We start from the raw sequence: 15098 nt of genomic DNA, 5'->3' as shown, positions 1-15098 counted from the left end.
CATCCCTTAGGTTAGGTAGTAGTTTAAATTCATTCAGTGATCAGAGTCAGGCAGGTATGGGGACCCAGGTTGTAGTGATGGAGAAGCCATAGCCCTTGAAATGGCCCAACATGTACAAGGTACTTGCTGCCTGTGTGGATGAGAACAAGGGCTGCAGGGAGGATGGGCAAACTGACCACGGCACTGTGGTACAGGAGGCCATTCAAGTGGGGGGAGTAAAAAGGAATGGGGTAGTGGTAGAGTATAGTATAGTGAGGGGGATAGACGCTGTACTCTACAGTCATGACTGAGAGTCCCGAAGGCTGAGTTGCCTGCCCAGTGCCGGGGTTAAGGACACCTCCTCGCAGCTGGAAAAGAACTTGGAGCATGAGGCGAAGGATCCAGTTGTCGTGGTCTACAAAGGAACCAATGACATAGGCAGAACTAAGAATGGGGTTCTGCTGAAACAATTTGAGGAGCTAGGGTCTAAATTAATAAGCAGAACCTCAAAGGTAATAATTTCTGGATTATTACCTGAGCCACGTGCAAATTACCGTAGGGACAAACAGATCAGAGAACTAAATGCGTGGCTCAAAGAGTGATGTGGGAGACAGGGGATTCGATTCATGGGACACTGGCACCAGTATTAGAGAAAGAGAGAGCTGTTCCATTGGGACAGGCTCCACTTAAACTGGGCTGGGACCAGCGTCCTGGCAGATCAAATAACTAGGGCTGTAGATAGGGCTTTAAACTAAAAAGTGTGTGTGGGGGGGTCAGGTGAGGGAAAATTTAGAAATCTAATCAGGAAAGTCAAAGCAACAGAGCAGTGTAGGGATGTGAGTAAAGATAAGCAGGAAGGGACAGAGAGTTTACCAATAATAGTGAATCAGCAAACAATGTCAAAGCTAGAAAAAAATGGTAAAAAGTCAAAATTAAAGGCTCTTTATCTGAATGCATGGAGCATTCGTAATAAGATAGATGAATTAGTTCCACAAGTAGATCCAATAGCCAGTACAGAGACATGGAGCTCAAAATTAAAATGTCCGTGCAGGTGCATTGGTGGTGGGAGGGGCTCCGAAAATCGCGGAAGTGAGGAGCAGGAAAGGAACCCGGCTCCAACTGCTGACTTCCGCATCTCACAAAGACACATCTGTGTGCGTGCGCCGTTCCCGAACCCGGAAGTCCTGCCAGCAATTAAAGCCGGCGGAATGATAGTTAAAGAACCAAATGTACGGTACTTACAGTAATTTATTTCTGACATAGTAGGTAGTTAAACCGATTTTGCACTTACCTGGACGGCTTTCCCATGGCTTCCGATTTAGAAAAGACAGGCAGAATGGAAAGGGAGGGGACATAGCCCCAGTAATAAAGGATGAAATAAGGACAGTGGTAAGAAAGGATCTTGGCTTGGAAGATCAGAAAGTAGAATCAATATGGGTGGAAATAAGAAATAACAAGGGGCAGAAAACACTGGTGAAAGTAGTTTATAGGCCCCCTAATAGTAGCAACACCGTTGGGCAGAGCATTAATCATGAAATAATAGGAGCTGGTAACAAAGGTAATGTAGTAATCGTGGGGGACTTTAATTTCGATGTAGACTGGGCAAATCAAATTGGCAAAGGTAGTTTGGAGGACAAGTTCATGGAATGCATTCGAGGCAGTTTCCTAGAGCAATACATCATGGAACCAACCAGGGAACAGACTATTTTAGATTTTGTATTATGTAATAAGACAGGGTTAATTAGTTATCTCACAATAAGAGATCCTATGGGGAAGAGTGATCATAATATGATAGAATTTCACATTGAGTTTGAGAGTGACGTACTTAAGTCAGAAACTAGAGGCTTAAACTTAAATAAAACCAATTACATAGGTATGAGGGGCTAGTTGGCTAAGGTAGATTGGGAAACTAAAGTAAAGGGTATGACGGTTGAAAAGCAATAGCAAACATTTAAAGAAATATTTCAATATTCTCAACAAATATACATTCCATTGAGAAATAAAAACTCCACGGGAAAAGTGATCCACCCGTGGCTAACTAAAGAAGTTAAGAATAGTATCAGATTAAAAGAAGAGGCCTATAATATTGCCAAGAAGAGTAGTAAGCCTGAGGATTGGGTGTTTTAGAAACCAGCAAAGAACGACCAAACAATTGATGAGAGAAAATAGAATATGAAAGTAAACTAGCAAGAAATATAAAAACGGGTTGTAAGAGCTTCTACAAGTATGTAAAAAGGAAGAGAGTAGCAAAAGTAAACGTTGGTCCTTTAGAGGGTGAGATAGGAGAAATTCTAATGGGGAATCAGGAAATGGCAGATGTGTTAAACAAATATTTTGTATCTGTCTTCACAGTAGAAGACACAAAAAACATACCAGAAATAGTGGGGAACCAAGGGTCGAATGAGAGTGAGGAACTTAAAATAATTAATATCAGTACAGAAAAAGTACTTGAGAAACTAATGGGACTAAAAGCTGATAAATCCCCTGGACCTGATGGCCTACATCTGAGGGTTCAAAAAGAGGTGGCTGCAGAGATAGTGGATGCATTGGTTGTGATCTTCCAAAATTCCCTAGATTCTAGAACAGTCCCAGCAGATTGGAAGGTAGCAAATGTAACCCCACTATTCAAGAAAGGAGGGAACTACAGGCCAGTTAGCCTGACATCCATCGCCTGGAAAATGCTGGAATTCATTATTAAGGAAGTGGTAACAGGGCACTTCGAAAATCATAATACGTTTAGGCAGAGTCAACATGATTTTATGAAAGGGAAACAGTGTTTGACAAACCTATTAGAGTTTTTTGAGGATGTAACTAGCAGGGTAGATAAAGGGGAACCAGTGGATGTCAAATATTTGGATTTTCAAAAGACATTCGATAAGATGCCACATAAAAGGTTGTTACACAAGATAAGGGCTCATGGGGTTGGGGGTAACATATTAGCATGGATAGAGGATTGGTTAACGGACAGAAAACAGAGAGTAGGGATAAACGGGTCATTTTCAGGTTGGCAGGCTGTAACTAGTGGGGTGCCGCAAGGATCGGTGCTTGGGCCTCAGCTATTTACAATCTATATTAATGACTTAGATGAAGGGACTGAGAGTAATATATCGTCAGATACAAAGCTAGGTGGGAAAGTAAGCTGTGAGGAGGACACAGAGTCTGCAAAGGGATATAGACAGTTTAAGTGAGTGGGCAAGAAGGTGGCAGATGGAGTATAATGTGGGGAAATGTGAGGTTATTCACTTTGGTAGGAAGAATAGAAAAAACAGAATATTTTTTAATTGGTGAGAAACTATTAAATGTTGATGTGCAGAGAGACTTGGGTGTCCTCGTACAAGAAGCACAATAAGTTAGAATCATAGAAAATTTACGGCATAGGAGGCCATCATTCGGCCTATCGTGTCAACGCTGGCCGAAAATGAGCCACCCAGCCTAATTCCACTTTCCAGCACTTGGTCCATAGCCTTGTAGGTCACGGCACTTCTGGTGCAGATCCAGGTACTTTTTAAGATGAGTTGAGAGTTTCTGCCTCTACCACTCTTTCAGGCAGTGAGTTCCAGACCCCTGCCACCCTATGGGTGAAAAAATATTTCCTCAGCTCCCCTATAATCCCCCCACCAATCACTTTAAATCTATGCTCCCTAGTTATTGACCCCTCTCTTAGGGAAATAGGTCCTTCCTATCCATTCTATCTAGGCCCCTCATAATTTTGTACACCTCAATTAAATCACTCCTCAGCCTCCTCTGTTAAAAAGAGAACAACTCCAGCCTATCCAATCTTTCCTCATAGCTAAAATTCTCCAGTCCTGGCAACATCCTCGTAAATCTCCTCTGTACCCTCTCTAGTGCAATTACATCCTTCCTGTAATGTGGTGACTAGAACTGTAAACAGTCCTCAAGCTTTGGCCTAACTCGTGTTTTATACAGTTCCAGCATAACCTCCCTGCTCTTATATTCTATGCCTCAGCTAATAAAGGAAAGTATTCCGTATGTCTTCTTCACCATCTTATCTACCTGTCCTGCTACCTTCAGGGATCCTCGACACCTTTCAGTATCCTCCCATTTATTGTGTATTCCCTTGCCTTGTTTGCCCTCCCCAAATGCATTACCTCACACTTCTCCGGATTGAATTCCATTTACCACTTTTCTGCTCACCTGACCAGTCCATTGATATCTTCCTACAGTCTACAGCTTTCCTCCTCACTATCAACCACACGGCCAATTTTTGTATCATCTGCAAATTTCTTAATCATGCCCTCTACAATTAAGTCCAAATCATTAATATATATCACAAAAAGCAAGGGACCTAGTACTGAGCCCTGCGGAATCCAACTGGAAACAGCCTTCCAGTCACCTGCACGCAGGTACAGCAAGCAATTAGGAAAGCAAATGGAATGTTGGCCTTTATTGCAAGGGGGTTGGAGTACAAAAGTAAGGAGGTCTTAGTACAATTGTACAGGGCTTTGGTGAGACCTCACCTGGAGTACTGTGTACAGTTTTGGTCTCCTTATCTAAGGAAGGATATACTTGCCTTAGTGGCGGTGCAGCAAAGGTTCACTAGATTAATTCCTGGGATGAGAGGGTTGTTCTATGGGGCAAGGTTGAGTAGAATGGGCCCATTCTCCCTGGAATTTAGACGAATGAGAGGTGATCTAATTGAAACATACAAGATTATGAGGGGGCTTGATAGGGTAGGTGCTGAGAGGTTGTTTCGCATAGCTGGAGTGACTAGAACTAGGGGGCATAGTCGCAGGATAAGGGGTTGGCCATTTAAGACTGAAATGAGGTGGAATTTCTTCACTCAGAAGGTTGTGAATCTTTGGAATTCTCTACCCCAGAGGGCTGTGGATGCTCAGTCATTGAATATATTCAAGGCTGAGATAGACAGATTTCTGGACTCCAGGGGAATTAAGGGATATGGGGATCGGGCAGGAAAGTGGAGTTGACATCGAAGATCAGCCATGATCTGACTGAATGGTGGAGCAGGCTTGAAGGGCCATGTGGCCTACTCAGGTTCACGAACAAATAAGAACATAAGAAAAAGGAGCAGGAAATGTGACACTAGCCATTTTTTAAGACAGAAACAAAACCTTTTATAAGTGTCACGGAAAAATAATTAGGAGGTAAATTATAGGCTGGTCCTGTAACATTAGTTTAGAGATTTGTCATACACAGCTGGCTCCAAACTAGTGCAAGATCATGTACATGTCTAATTACCTTTGATTATGTTATACTTGAAAATATTTTTGCACATTATGAATCCACCACTGTAATTAATATCCATTTGTTCACTAGTTCAAATGTATTGCTTAATAAAATTATTAATACTTAGTTCTTCATGAATGCTTGGGATTTGACCTGTACAATTGTATCTAAAGAAGTTCGTATTGTAATGTCTTGATGTACTGTTTACTACAACCAACTGATGATTACAACAGCATTCACATTTCTTTAAATGCTTCCAATCCTTGTTTGTTGGTTGCTGCTCTGAGTCCACGTTGAACAGAAAGGAGTCTATTTGTGGGAATAATACTCCTTGGAAAGTAGAACTAATGCACAACATTTTTAAACTTCAAGGGACTGAAATTGTTCTTTTTGCTCATTTCAGAAGGAAAGTAAATGTGAGTAAAAATAGTATATTACTCATGTCTGCCTCTTAGATAAAATTAACAAGAATTTCAGTCCTATACTACAGTAAAAAGAGTGAGTGGTCACAACATTCGAATAGTATTGTGCCTGTCGATGGCACTGTGAAGCTAATGTTACATGACCTATTAAGATTGGTGTGGGAGAAATGAGTTTCGTTGGGACAGGCTTCATCTGAACCGTGCTGGGGCCAGTGTTCTGGTGAATCATATCACTAGGGCGGTAGAGAGGGCTTTAAACTAAATAGTGGGGGCGAAGGTTCAAGTAAGGGACGATGTGATAAATTAAAGAAACAAGACAAGGCAAGAGAGCAAGATAGCAATAAGGGATATGATAATCAGAGAGTGGCAGGAAGGGTCAGAGCATGCAAACTTAAGAGTGCATTAGCAGATAAGGCTAGAGGTTGCAAAAATAGTAAAAAGACAGCACTAAAGGCTTTGTATCTGAATGCGTGTAGCATTCGTTACAAAATGGATGAATTGACAGCTCAAATAGAAATGAATATGTATGATCTGATAGTCATTACAGAGACATGGCTGCAAGATGGCAAAGGCTGGAACCTGAATATTCAATGGTACTTGACATTTCGGAAGGACAGGAAGCTAGGAAAAGGTGGAGGGGGAGCTCTGTTAATTAAGGATGACATGAGAATAGAGAGAAATGACCTTAGTTCTAAAGACCAAGATGTAGAGATGAGAAATAGTAAAAGCAAGAAGTCACTTGTGGGAGTAGTTTATAGACCCCCTAACAGCAACCACACTGTAGGACAGGATATACAGGAAGAAATAATGAGGGATTGTGAGAAAGGAACAGCAATAATCATGGGTGATTTTAATCTACATATAGATTGGAAGAATCTGAATGGCAAAGGTAGCCTGGAAAATGAGTTCATAGAGTGCTTTCGGGACAGTTTCTTAGAGCAGCAACTTCTAGAGCCAACCAGAGAGTAGGCTATTCTAGATCTGGCAATGTGTCATGAGACAGGATTAATTAATGACCTCATTGTAAAGGAGCCTCTAGGTAGCAGTGATCACAATATGATTGAATTTCGCATTCAGTTTGAGGGAGAGAAAAGTCTAAGACTAGTGTTTTAAACTTAAATAAGGGCAATTATGAGGGCACGAAGACAGAGCTGGCTAAAGGGAACTGGGAACTTAGGTTAAGGGATAGGTCAGTAGAGATGCAGTGGCAGACATTTAATAAGATATTTCATAACACTCAGCAAAGATACATTCCAGCGAGAAAGAAAGACTCCAGGGGAAGCACGTACCATCCGTGGCTAACTAAGGAAGTTAAAGATAGTATCAAATTGAAAGAAAATGCCTACAATTCCGCGGAGATTAGTGGCAGGTCAGAAGATTGGACAGAATATAAAAAACAGCAAAGAATGACTAAAATAATAAGGAGGGAGAAATTAGAGTACAAGAGAAAGCTAGCTAGAAATATAAAAACAGATCGTAAGAGTTTCTACAGGTATTTAAAAAGAAAAAGAGTAAGTAAAGTGAGCTTTGGCCCTCTAGAGAGTGAGTCTGGGGAATTAATAACAGAGAATAAAGAAATGGTGGATGAATTGAACAGATATTTTGCGTCCATCTTCACTGTAGAGGATACAAATAACATGTCAGAAATAATTGTGAATCAAGAGGCGAAAGGGAGGGAGGAACTTAAAACATTTACAATCACCAGGGAAAGGGTTCTGAAAAAAATATTAGAACTAAAAGCTGACAAGTCCCCAGGTCCTGATGGACTTCATTCTAGAGTCCTAAAAGAAGTGGCTACAGAGATAGTAGATGCATTGGTATTAATATTCCAAAATTCCCTAGATTCTGAAAGGGTCCGATCAGATTGGAAAATAGTGAATGTAACTCCTCCATTCAAGAAAGGAGGGAGACAGAAAGTAGGAAACTACAGGCCAGTTAGCTTAACATCTGTCATAGGGAAAATGCTAGAATCTATTATTAAGGAGGCCACTTAGAAAATCTCAACGCATTCAGGCAGAGTCAACACAGCTTTGTGAAAGGGAAATCGTGTTTGACTAATTTATTAGAGTTCTTTGAGGAAGTAACAAGCAACGTGGATAAAGGGGATCCTGTGGATGTGGTGTACTTGAATTTCCAAAAGGCTTCTGACAAGGTGTCACATCAAAGGCTACTACACAAAATACGATCTCATGGTGTAGGGGGTAACATATTAGCTAACCAATCCTTTATTCATGCTAACAGGAAACAGAGAGTAGGCATAAATGGGTCATTTCCAGGTTAGCAAGATGTAACGAGTGGAGTGCCACAGGGATCAGTGCTTGGGCCTCAACTATTTACAATCTATATCAATGACTTGGATGAAGGGACCATATGTATGGTTGCTAAATTTGCTGATGGCACAAAGGTAGGTAGGAAAGTAAATTGTGAAAAGGGCATAAGGAGTCTTCAAAGGGATATAGATAGGTTCAGTGAGTGGGCAAAAATTTGGCAGATGGAGTATAATGTGGGAAAATGTGAACTTGTCCACTTTGGCAGGAGGAACAGAAAAGCAGTATATTATTCAAATGGAGAGAGATTGCAGAACTCTGAGGTACAGAGGGATCTGGGTGTCCTAGTACATGAATCACAAAAAGTTAGTATGTCGGTACAGCAAGTGATTAGGAAGGCAAATAGAATGTTGTCATTTATCGCAAGGGGAATGGAATATAAAAGTAGAGATGTTTTGCTACAGTTGTACAGGGCATTGGTGAGTCCACATCTAGAATACCGTGTGCAGTTTTGGTCTCCTTATTTAAGAAAGGACATAATTGCTTTAGAGGCGGTTCAGAGAAGGTTCACTCGACTGATTCCTGGGATGAGGGGGTTATCTTATGAGGAAAGGTTGGACAAGTTAGGCCCGTATATATTGGAGTTTAGAAGAATGAGAGGTGATCTTATTGAAACATATAAGATCCTGAGGGGATTTGAAGGCGTAGATGTTGAGAGGATGTTTCCCCTTGTGGGAGAGACTCGAACTAGGGGCCACAGTTTAAAAATAAGGGGTCTCCAATTTAAGACGGAGATGAGGGGAATTTTTTTCTCTCAGAGGGTCGTGAGTCTGTGGAACTCCCTTCCCCAGAGAGCGGTGGAGGCAGGGTCACTGAATATTTTTAAGGCTGAGTTAGAAAGATTCCTGGTTAACAAGGGAGTCAAAGGTTATAGTAGGTAGACAGGAAAGTAGAGTTAAGGTCACAATCAAATCAGCCATGATCTTATCAAATGGCAGAGCAGGCTCGAGGGGCCGAATGGCCTACTCCTTCTCTTAGTTCGTATGTTCCTAAAGTGGGAACCAACATTACGTGATAACCCTGCTGTACTCAGCCTGGTCACAGTCTGCATCTCAATCTCAATTAATAAATGTTGTAGCAACCCCATACATAATGCCCTGAAATGCTGTTGATGCTTCTTAACTCCTTATTCGCAGCCAATGTTTGAACTGCAAATACCAGAAATCCGTTTTGCAATGTCACTCCTCTATTCAGCAGCAGAGACAATGGGCTCAATTTTCAAAGTGAAAAACAGGTGGATTGGGGGTGGGGGGGCATTGAAAATTACCACCATTTCAGACCCGCACCCTACCCACCCATTTCCGATGGAAAGAGGGGCAGGCGAACAACCTGCTCCCATGGGGTGGTCTGGCCTCAAAACCTTTCAAGGAGGCTTTGGGCCTCAATTTTTCTGGACTTCCCAATTTCAACCCTGGGGGGCCGGGATTCCCGGGCCTTCTGTTTTACGCCTTGTGAAAGGAGGTGAGACAGCTCAAGGCTAACAGGTAGGTGCCTAAAAAGGCACAGCTTGTGGGCACGGAGGGGCAGGAGTGCTTCCCCCCCAACAAGCCTACCTGCACCGACCCCCCAACGATCGCGGAACCCCCCCCCCCCCCCACCGATCGCAGATCCCGACCCCGATCCTCACCCCCCCCCCACTCCAATCCTCTGGCCCCGATCCTCCCCCCCAATCTGATCCTCCCACTCCCGACCCTCCACCTCAACGATCGCGGACCCCCGCGATGACCCCCAATCCTGACAACCCATCCCGTGACTGACCCCGATCCATCCCCAATGACTCATGACCCCCATGCCAACCTATGCCCACCAATGCCCCATGCCCCCTGTGCCCATCCCCCATCCATACAAACGAAGACTTACCTGCGGACTTACCTGAAGACGTCCTCTCCTTGGCTGGTTCCCCGCCCGACTGAGACCAGACTGTCAATCAGGCCGGTCAGTCGGACGGGAAACAGACAAAAAAAAAGACGTCCTTACGTCAAAATTGTAAGGACATCCAGGAAACCCGTACTAATGGGTTTTCCGGCCTCAATTTGACCCCCCCGCCCCCTTCCCAGCTCGGTTATAAAATTGAGCCCATTAACTGAGCTGTCTTTTCAGTACCTGGTAAATATGCCCGTCAACCTCCAGCCATCAAGACCTCTCATAGTGTTTCAGGAGAAAAATCAGTCAAAGCCCACCCAGCTTAAAAGAAAGTCTGGCCTGCCCACCACACCCCCCCGCCCACCCAAGGTAACAAAGGCCTGGCCTTAGCGCGCACAGTCCCCCTGAGGCCCATCCCGCTCAGAGTGCCTCTGCTGAGAATGTAGGCCGGTACTCCTCCCACTGCCCCACCCTTCCACGGTATGCCTGTCTGTCTGTCCTTCAGCTAAATACTTCAGTTCCTCCACATCACACAGCTTTCCCTCAAAGTATAATTAATTTTTTGTACCACAATGTACTACCTCATCTACTGACATTGAATACCAACTGCTACTTTTTTGTCCATTCCACCACCTTATCAATATCCCGTTTCTGCTTCCTTGAGTCCTCAATATTATTCACTATATCTCCTATTTCAGTGTTGTCTGCAAATTTGGACACAACTTCAAGCCCTATACTCAGCTCTTGGTTTTCTTTGCTGTATTAGGTAGTATTGGAGTGACCATGGAGCCCAGAGTGCAAGTAGATTTTGCCTGCGATATAGACGCTAGGACTGCTACAAGGAGCTAATGCCTGAAGTGGATGTCTAGACTCGGAGAGACTTCATCAGCCATGATGCTGAACTGCACTCCTTGGCAATCAGAGAGCATTTACATTCTAATGGGTTAAAATGCACTGCCCTTTCCAAGAGAAGGGATGCTTACTACAGGCTGGCAGAACCCTTCTATTTTGTATTTATTGTTTGGCCTGTACCTTTGGCTGGATATATCAACCCCAGCTGATCATTTTGGACCCTCATTTGGGTAGGTAGGGTCTACAATCCACTGCTATTTTTAAGCACTACAAAGTATCAGAAGCATACATATAATTTAAAAATTGTCCTTCACATTTCCCATCCCATTTCTCCTCTCCTGCATAACCCTCCAACCCTTCCTCTATCCCTGTCACCTAGCCTAACCCCCTGCCCCTCACCCCATTGCTCTGTCCCCTCTTTCTGTCAACCCCTCCTGTTCCCTTCTCCTTCATGCTCACTCATCCCCCATATTCATGCTCTCCTCCCCCACTCCATTCTTGCCAGACTTACCTTTTTGGTGTCCATGATTCCAACAATGCAGCAACCTCTCTGTGCACTCTGGTCCCATTCCAACATCTTGCAATTTCCCATCCCCTCCTCCCCAGTTTTAACTCTGCTCTACCTCCCCCCCAGCCCAATTTACCTTTCCCCTCTGGCCTCTTGTCCAATTGTCCCTTTATGTTTACCTATTTATCTTATTGAGTATGATAATAGTGACTGAAGCTCTGCTATATGAGCAGAAATCTTCTCATCACTCACAACTAGGCAGAATATAATCAAGCTAATAAATTACTCTAATTGTAAACCAAAAGACATTGTAAAACAGTGAAGGCTTTGTATCCGTTGAGGTTCAACAGAATCTAAACCCAACTGGAGTACTTCGCGCCATCTTTCTGCTCAAAGTAGCGATCTCAATTAGTCTACAATTACTCTGCATAAAACTACAAACATTTCCACTTATTCACTGTGCTGTATTAATTTTACTTAATACAGTTTTACTGCTAGAAAGCATGTCATTCAACCTGAAGCATAGTCCAGAATTACAGTACTTTTGCCACTTTCCTATATATCAATGTGTTACATACTGACATAGAGATTAACAATAGCTTTAATCCACTTTGCATAGCCCGGGTGTAGGAAAAACTCATTATACTTGTTGAGGACTTAACCAGATCAAAAAATTAATGTGTTCCAGCATTTTATACTTTTTCAGTGATTGAAACAATGCTACAGTACCAGGTTGCTGCCACTAGAGTCCCTTAGTAAGCTACATAAATAGAGCAAGAATATAAAGAGAAAATTGCTCTGCAGCATTGCAGTACAAAGGAATATTCCAAGATCAGCCTCTGCAATTACCTTATTATAACTTCCAGAGCAGTAGTATAGCCCCACAGAAAATTATATTTTATTTTAATTATTTACAGCTTAAACGTTTTAAACTTTAATTGATGCACTAGGTTGCTACTGTGGGAGTTCTTGAATAAGACCTTATCTCGGAGTATCCTTTTAATCAACATGTTCTATGAATGTCGGAGAATAATAAATATGAGTGGTTACGAAAACAGTAATCCATGTAATCATAAATCATGAGCATACATTCAAACCATTTATAACCAGTATCTCTGAACCCTGATATTACTCATTTTAATTGTATGAGTGTGTTTTTCACTCTCACCCCTGTTCTGTTAGTTTCCCTTTTAAATATTGTTCATCTGTATTATCTTCCAGTTCAGATGAAGAGTCTAAACCTGAAGTGTAAGCTAATATTTTCTTTCCACAGATGCTGCCTGACCTGTTGAGTGTTTCCAGCAAATTCTGTTTTTGTTTCTGTTTTCTTAATTTTAAATTAACTTTGAGCAGGTAGATCTACTTGAACAACATTTGAAGCTGTACTTCAGAATAAGAATGAGATAAAAGCACATAAACGCTTTACATTGCAGTCTAATTTTGGAAAGGGTTTGTTATAACTAAGATGAGATTCAAAATGATAGTGCACTGAGTGAATTTCTAAAAATGAGTAATGCAATGTAATAAACAAGTACTGAATTTCTAACTATTCACAGCCATAGTTTATGACAGACTGTTGCCAAGCAGAGAAATAAGATTGATGGAGGGAGATTTCAATACACAGCACAGGACAGAAGTCACATGGGGGAGGGGGTACAGAACAGACGGTCAGATTGTTCTCACAAACCTTTCTGCTGACAGCTCAAGAGTAGTTTTGGCAGTGGCTTGGGAATAAGTTGCCCTTCTGCCTACTTCTTGATAATGTTGGTAAGCAGAAGGGATTTAAAAAATAAATATTAAATTGAAGCCACAAAAATTGACTTATTTGGTTTACAAATTGTGGGACACAGTCCATGGTATGTGGCGGAAACTGAAAGTACATTGACAATTACACTACTCTGCATCAAATGTCTATCTAATGAATTTGCTACCAAAGATGTCTGACCCAAATAGTGAAAAATGAAATAGACAATTAGCATTCTGTTTATCACCTCCTAAGTCAATTCACTGGTCAACTTGCATTAGGTTTAGCATGCTGCATAGAATTTTCACAATAGTGATAATTTAATACAGTGCCAATTATGCAGTTTACAAAATAGGTACCACAGCTCTTTGAAAGCAGATTTCCAATTAATACAGCTTTCACTTCTCCATGGCAACATTTATTTTTTCAAGTAATAATCGGATGGATCAGTTAATCTACATTTACACTACCCTTCTAACTTGTAGGGATCAGCTATCTTGCCCAATATAAATTTATTGAAATATACTGACCCTCAAGAGCATTTGATAGACCAAACAAACAGACTGAAGCTATCTTATTCGTCAACGGCAGTGCACTTTAAGAGTCTACGATAAGTAGTTTATCATGAAACTGATGACTGATGTTTTGTTATTTTAGCTGATTTTTTGTTTCAATCACCAAATTTGAATGAATGGCATTGTAAGACAAAATGCATACTGTATTTAGGCCTACCATTGAAGTAATGGATCTTGCATCCTCTTCATAGGCTAGTACTGGCGGTGGTTCCTTCCCATCATTCTCTTTGGCATTTTGATCCAACAGATCTTTCTGTGCCGAGAGTTTAGCCTCAGTACATTTCATCTGCTGCACACTCTGCCTCAGTTCCTCCAGTGCCTGTTTTTGACTCAGCAATAACACAATGCTGGTAGAAAGAAATTTTAAATAGATACATTATGTTTTCACCATCTTCAGTGTAAAAAATACCACCACTGCAAGCCACACAAGTAAAAGATCTATGCTTAAAACAATTCATGCACAGAGTTGTTACTGCTCAAAAGAAAAACACAAGTCAGTGTATTTTTTCCATTATCACTGCTAAAGCCCGAACCTGGAAAGTCATGAAGACAATTTACTCTGCTGCAGCTCTGGGATTTCAGAAAAAGTCAAATAAAGGCGAAATGAAGGAAGAGAACAGGATTCTGATACAGTCAGGAAACAACTTAAATTAAAGCACACTTAAGTATTTGAAAGGCCCACTGCTCAAAAACAAGAGTATAAAAGCAAGCTGAAATACAGCAGCATGATGTATGGGTTAGCATCTGTGACTTTCCACACACCACCTTTTATATGGCAGCGATGAAGTCTGATGGAGACATCTAGTTAGCAACACAGGGAACTGATCATTTGTCTGACCTTTTAATTGGGAATCATGTTTGATGAACTACATAGAGGGAGAGATTAACAGGAAATTGTTTTTACAATTCCATTTCATCCAATGATTTCAAGCCGGCTGTTAAAAATGATCAGGGAAGGAAAAGAGGAAGAGAAGGTGGAAAGAAAGGTGGAAAGGTAGAGTTAAAGAAAGAAAGAGCGAGTGAGCGAAAGAACAAGCGAAAGAAAAAGCGAGCGAATGAAGGGTAGGAAGGAAGGGTATGCATTTACATAGCTCCTTTCACATTCTCAGGATATCCCAAAGTGCTTCACAGGCAATTAAGTACTTTTTGAAATGTAGTCATTGTCATTGTTGTAATGGAGAGAAAAGTGGCAACTAATTTGCGCATACAAGGACCCACACAGAGCAATCAATTAAAGACCAAATGGTGGCCAGCACACCAGGAGAATTCCCCTGCTCTTCTTTGTATGGGATCTTTTATGCCCATCCGAGAAGGCAGTTTAACGTCTCATCCAAAAGATGACACTTTTACTGTACTGCGCTGAAGGGTCTGCCTAGATTGAGCACTCAAGTCTCTGTGGAGTGGGGTCAGAACTCGCTACCATCTGATACAGAAGCTAGAATGCTACCACTGAGCCAAGGCCAACATCTAAAATGTCACAATTAAGTTTTCTGATGGCAGAATTACTTTTTATGAATGAATAAACCCATCTTCCCTACTGATCTCTTAAGACTTCTGCTAATGCTGCTCCTCAGCCGGAAACTAGAAATTCCACAAACACAGCCAAGCTATTTGCTTCAGTTT

General features: G+C 41.7%; 1 protein-coding gene across 6 annotated transcripts in view; it reads right to left on the bottom strand.

Moving 5' to 3' along the window:
* The window catches only part of fer (fer (fps/fes related) tyrosine kinase), a 284400-nt gene that overhangs the window by 190210 nt on the left and 79092 nt on the right, over window positions 1-15098 (bottom strand). For all 6 annotated transcript variants that reach the window (XM_067982928.1, XM_067982929.1, XM_067982931.1 and 3 more), the window contains one exon: window positions 13633-13822. In XM_067982928.1, coding sequence (XP_067839029.1) covers window positions 13633-13822 — 190 coding nt within the window. The remainder of the gene's footprint in view (window positions 1-13632; window positions 13823-15098) is intronic.

This window comes from Heptranchias perlo, chromosome 4 (genome assembly GCF_035084215.1).
Source record: "Heptranchias perlo isolate sHepPer1 chromosome 4, sHepPer1.hap1, whole genome shotgun sequence".
NCBI classification, from domain to species: domain Eukaryota; kingdom Metazoa; phylum Chordata; class Chondrichthyes; order Hexanchiformes; family Hexanchidae; genus Heptranchias; species Heptranchias perlo.
This window is presented reverse-complemented; position numbering and strand designations above follow the sequence as displayed.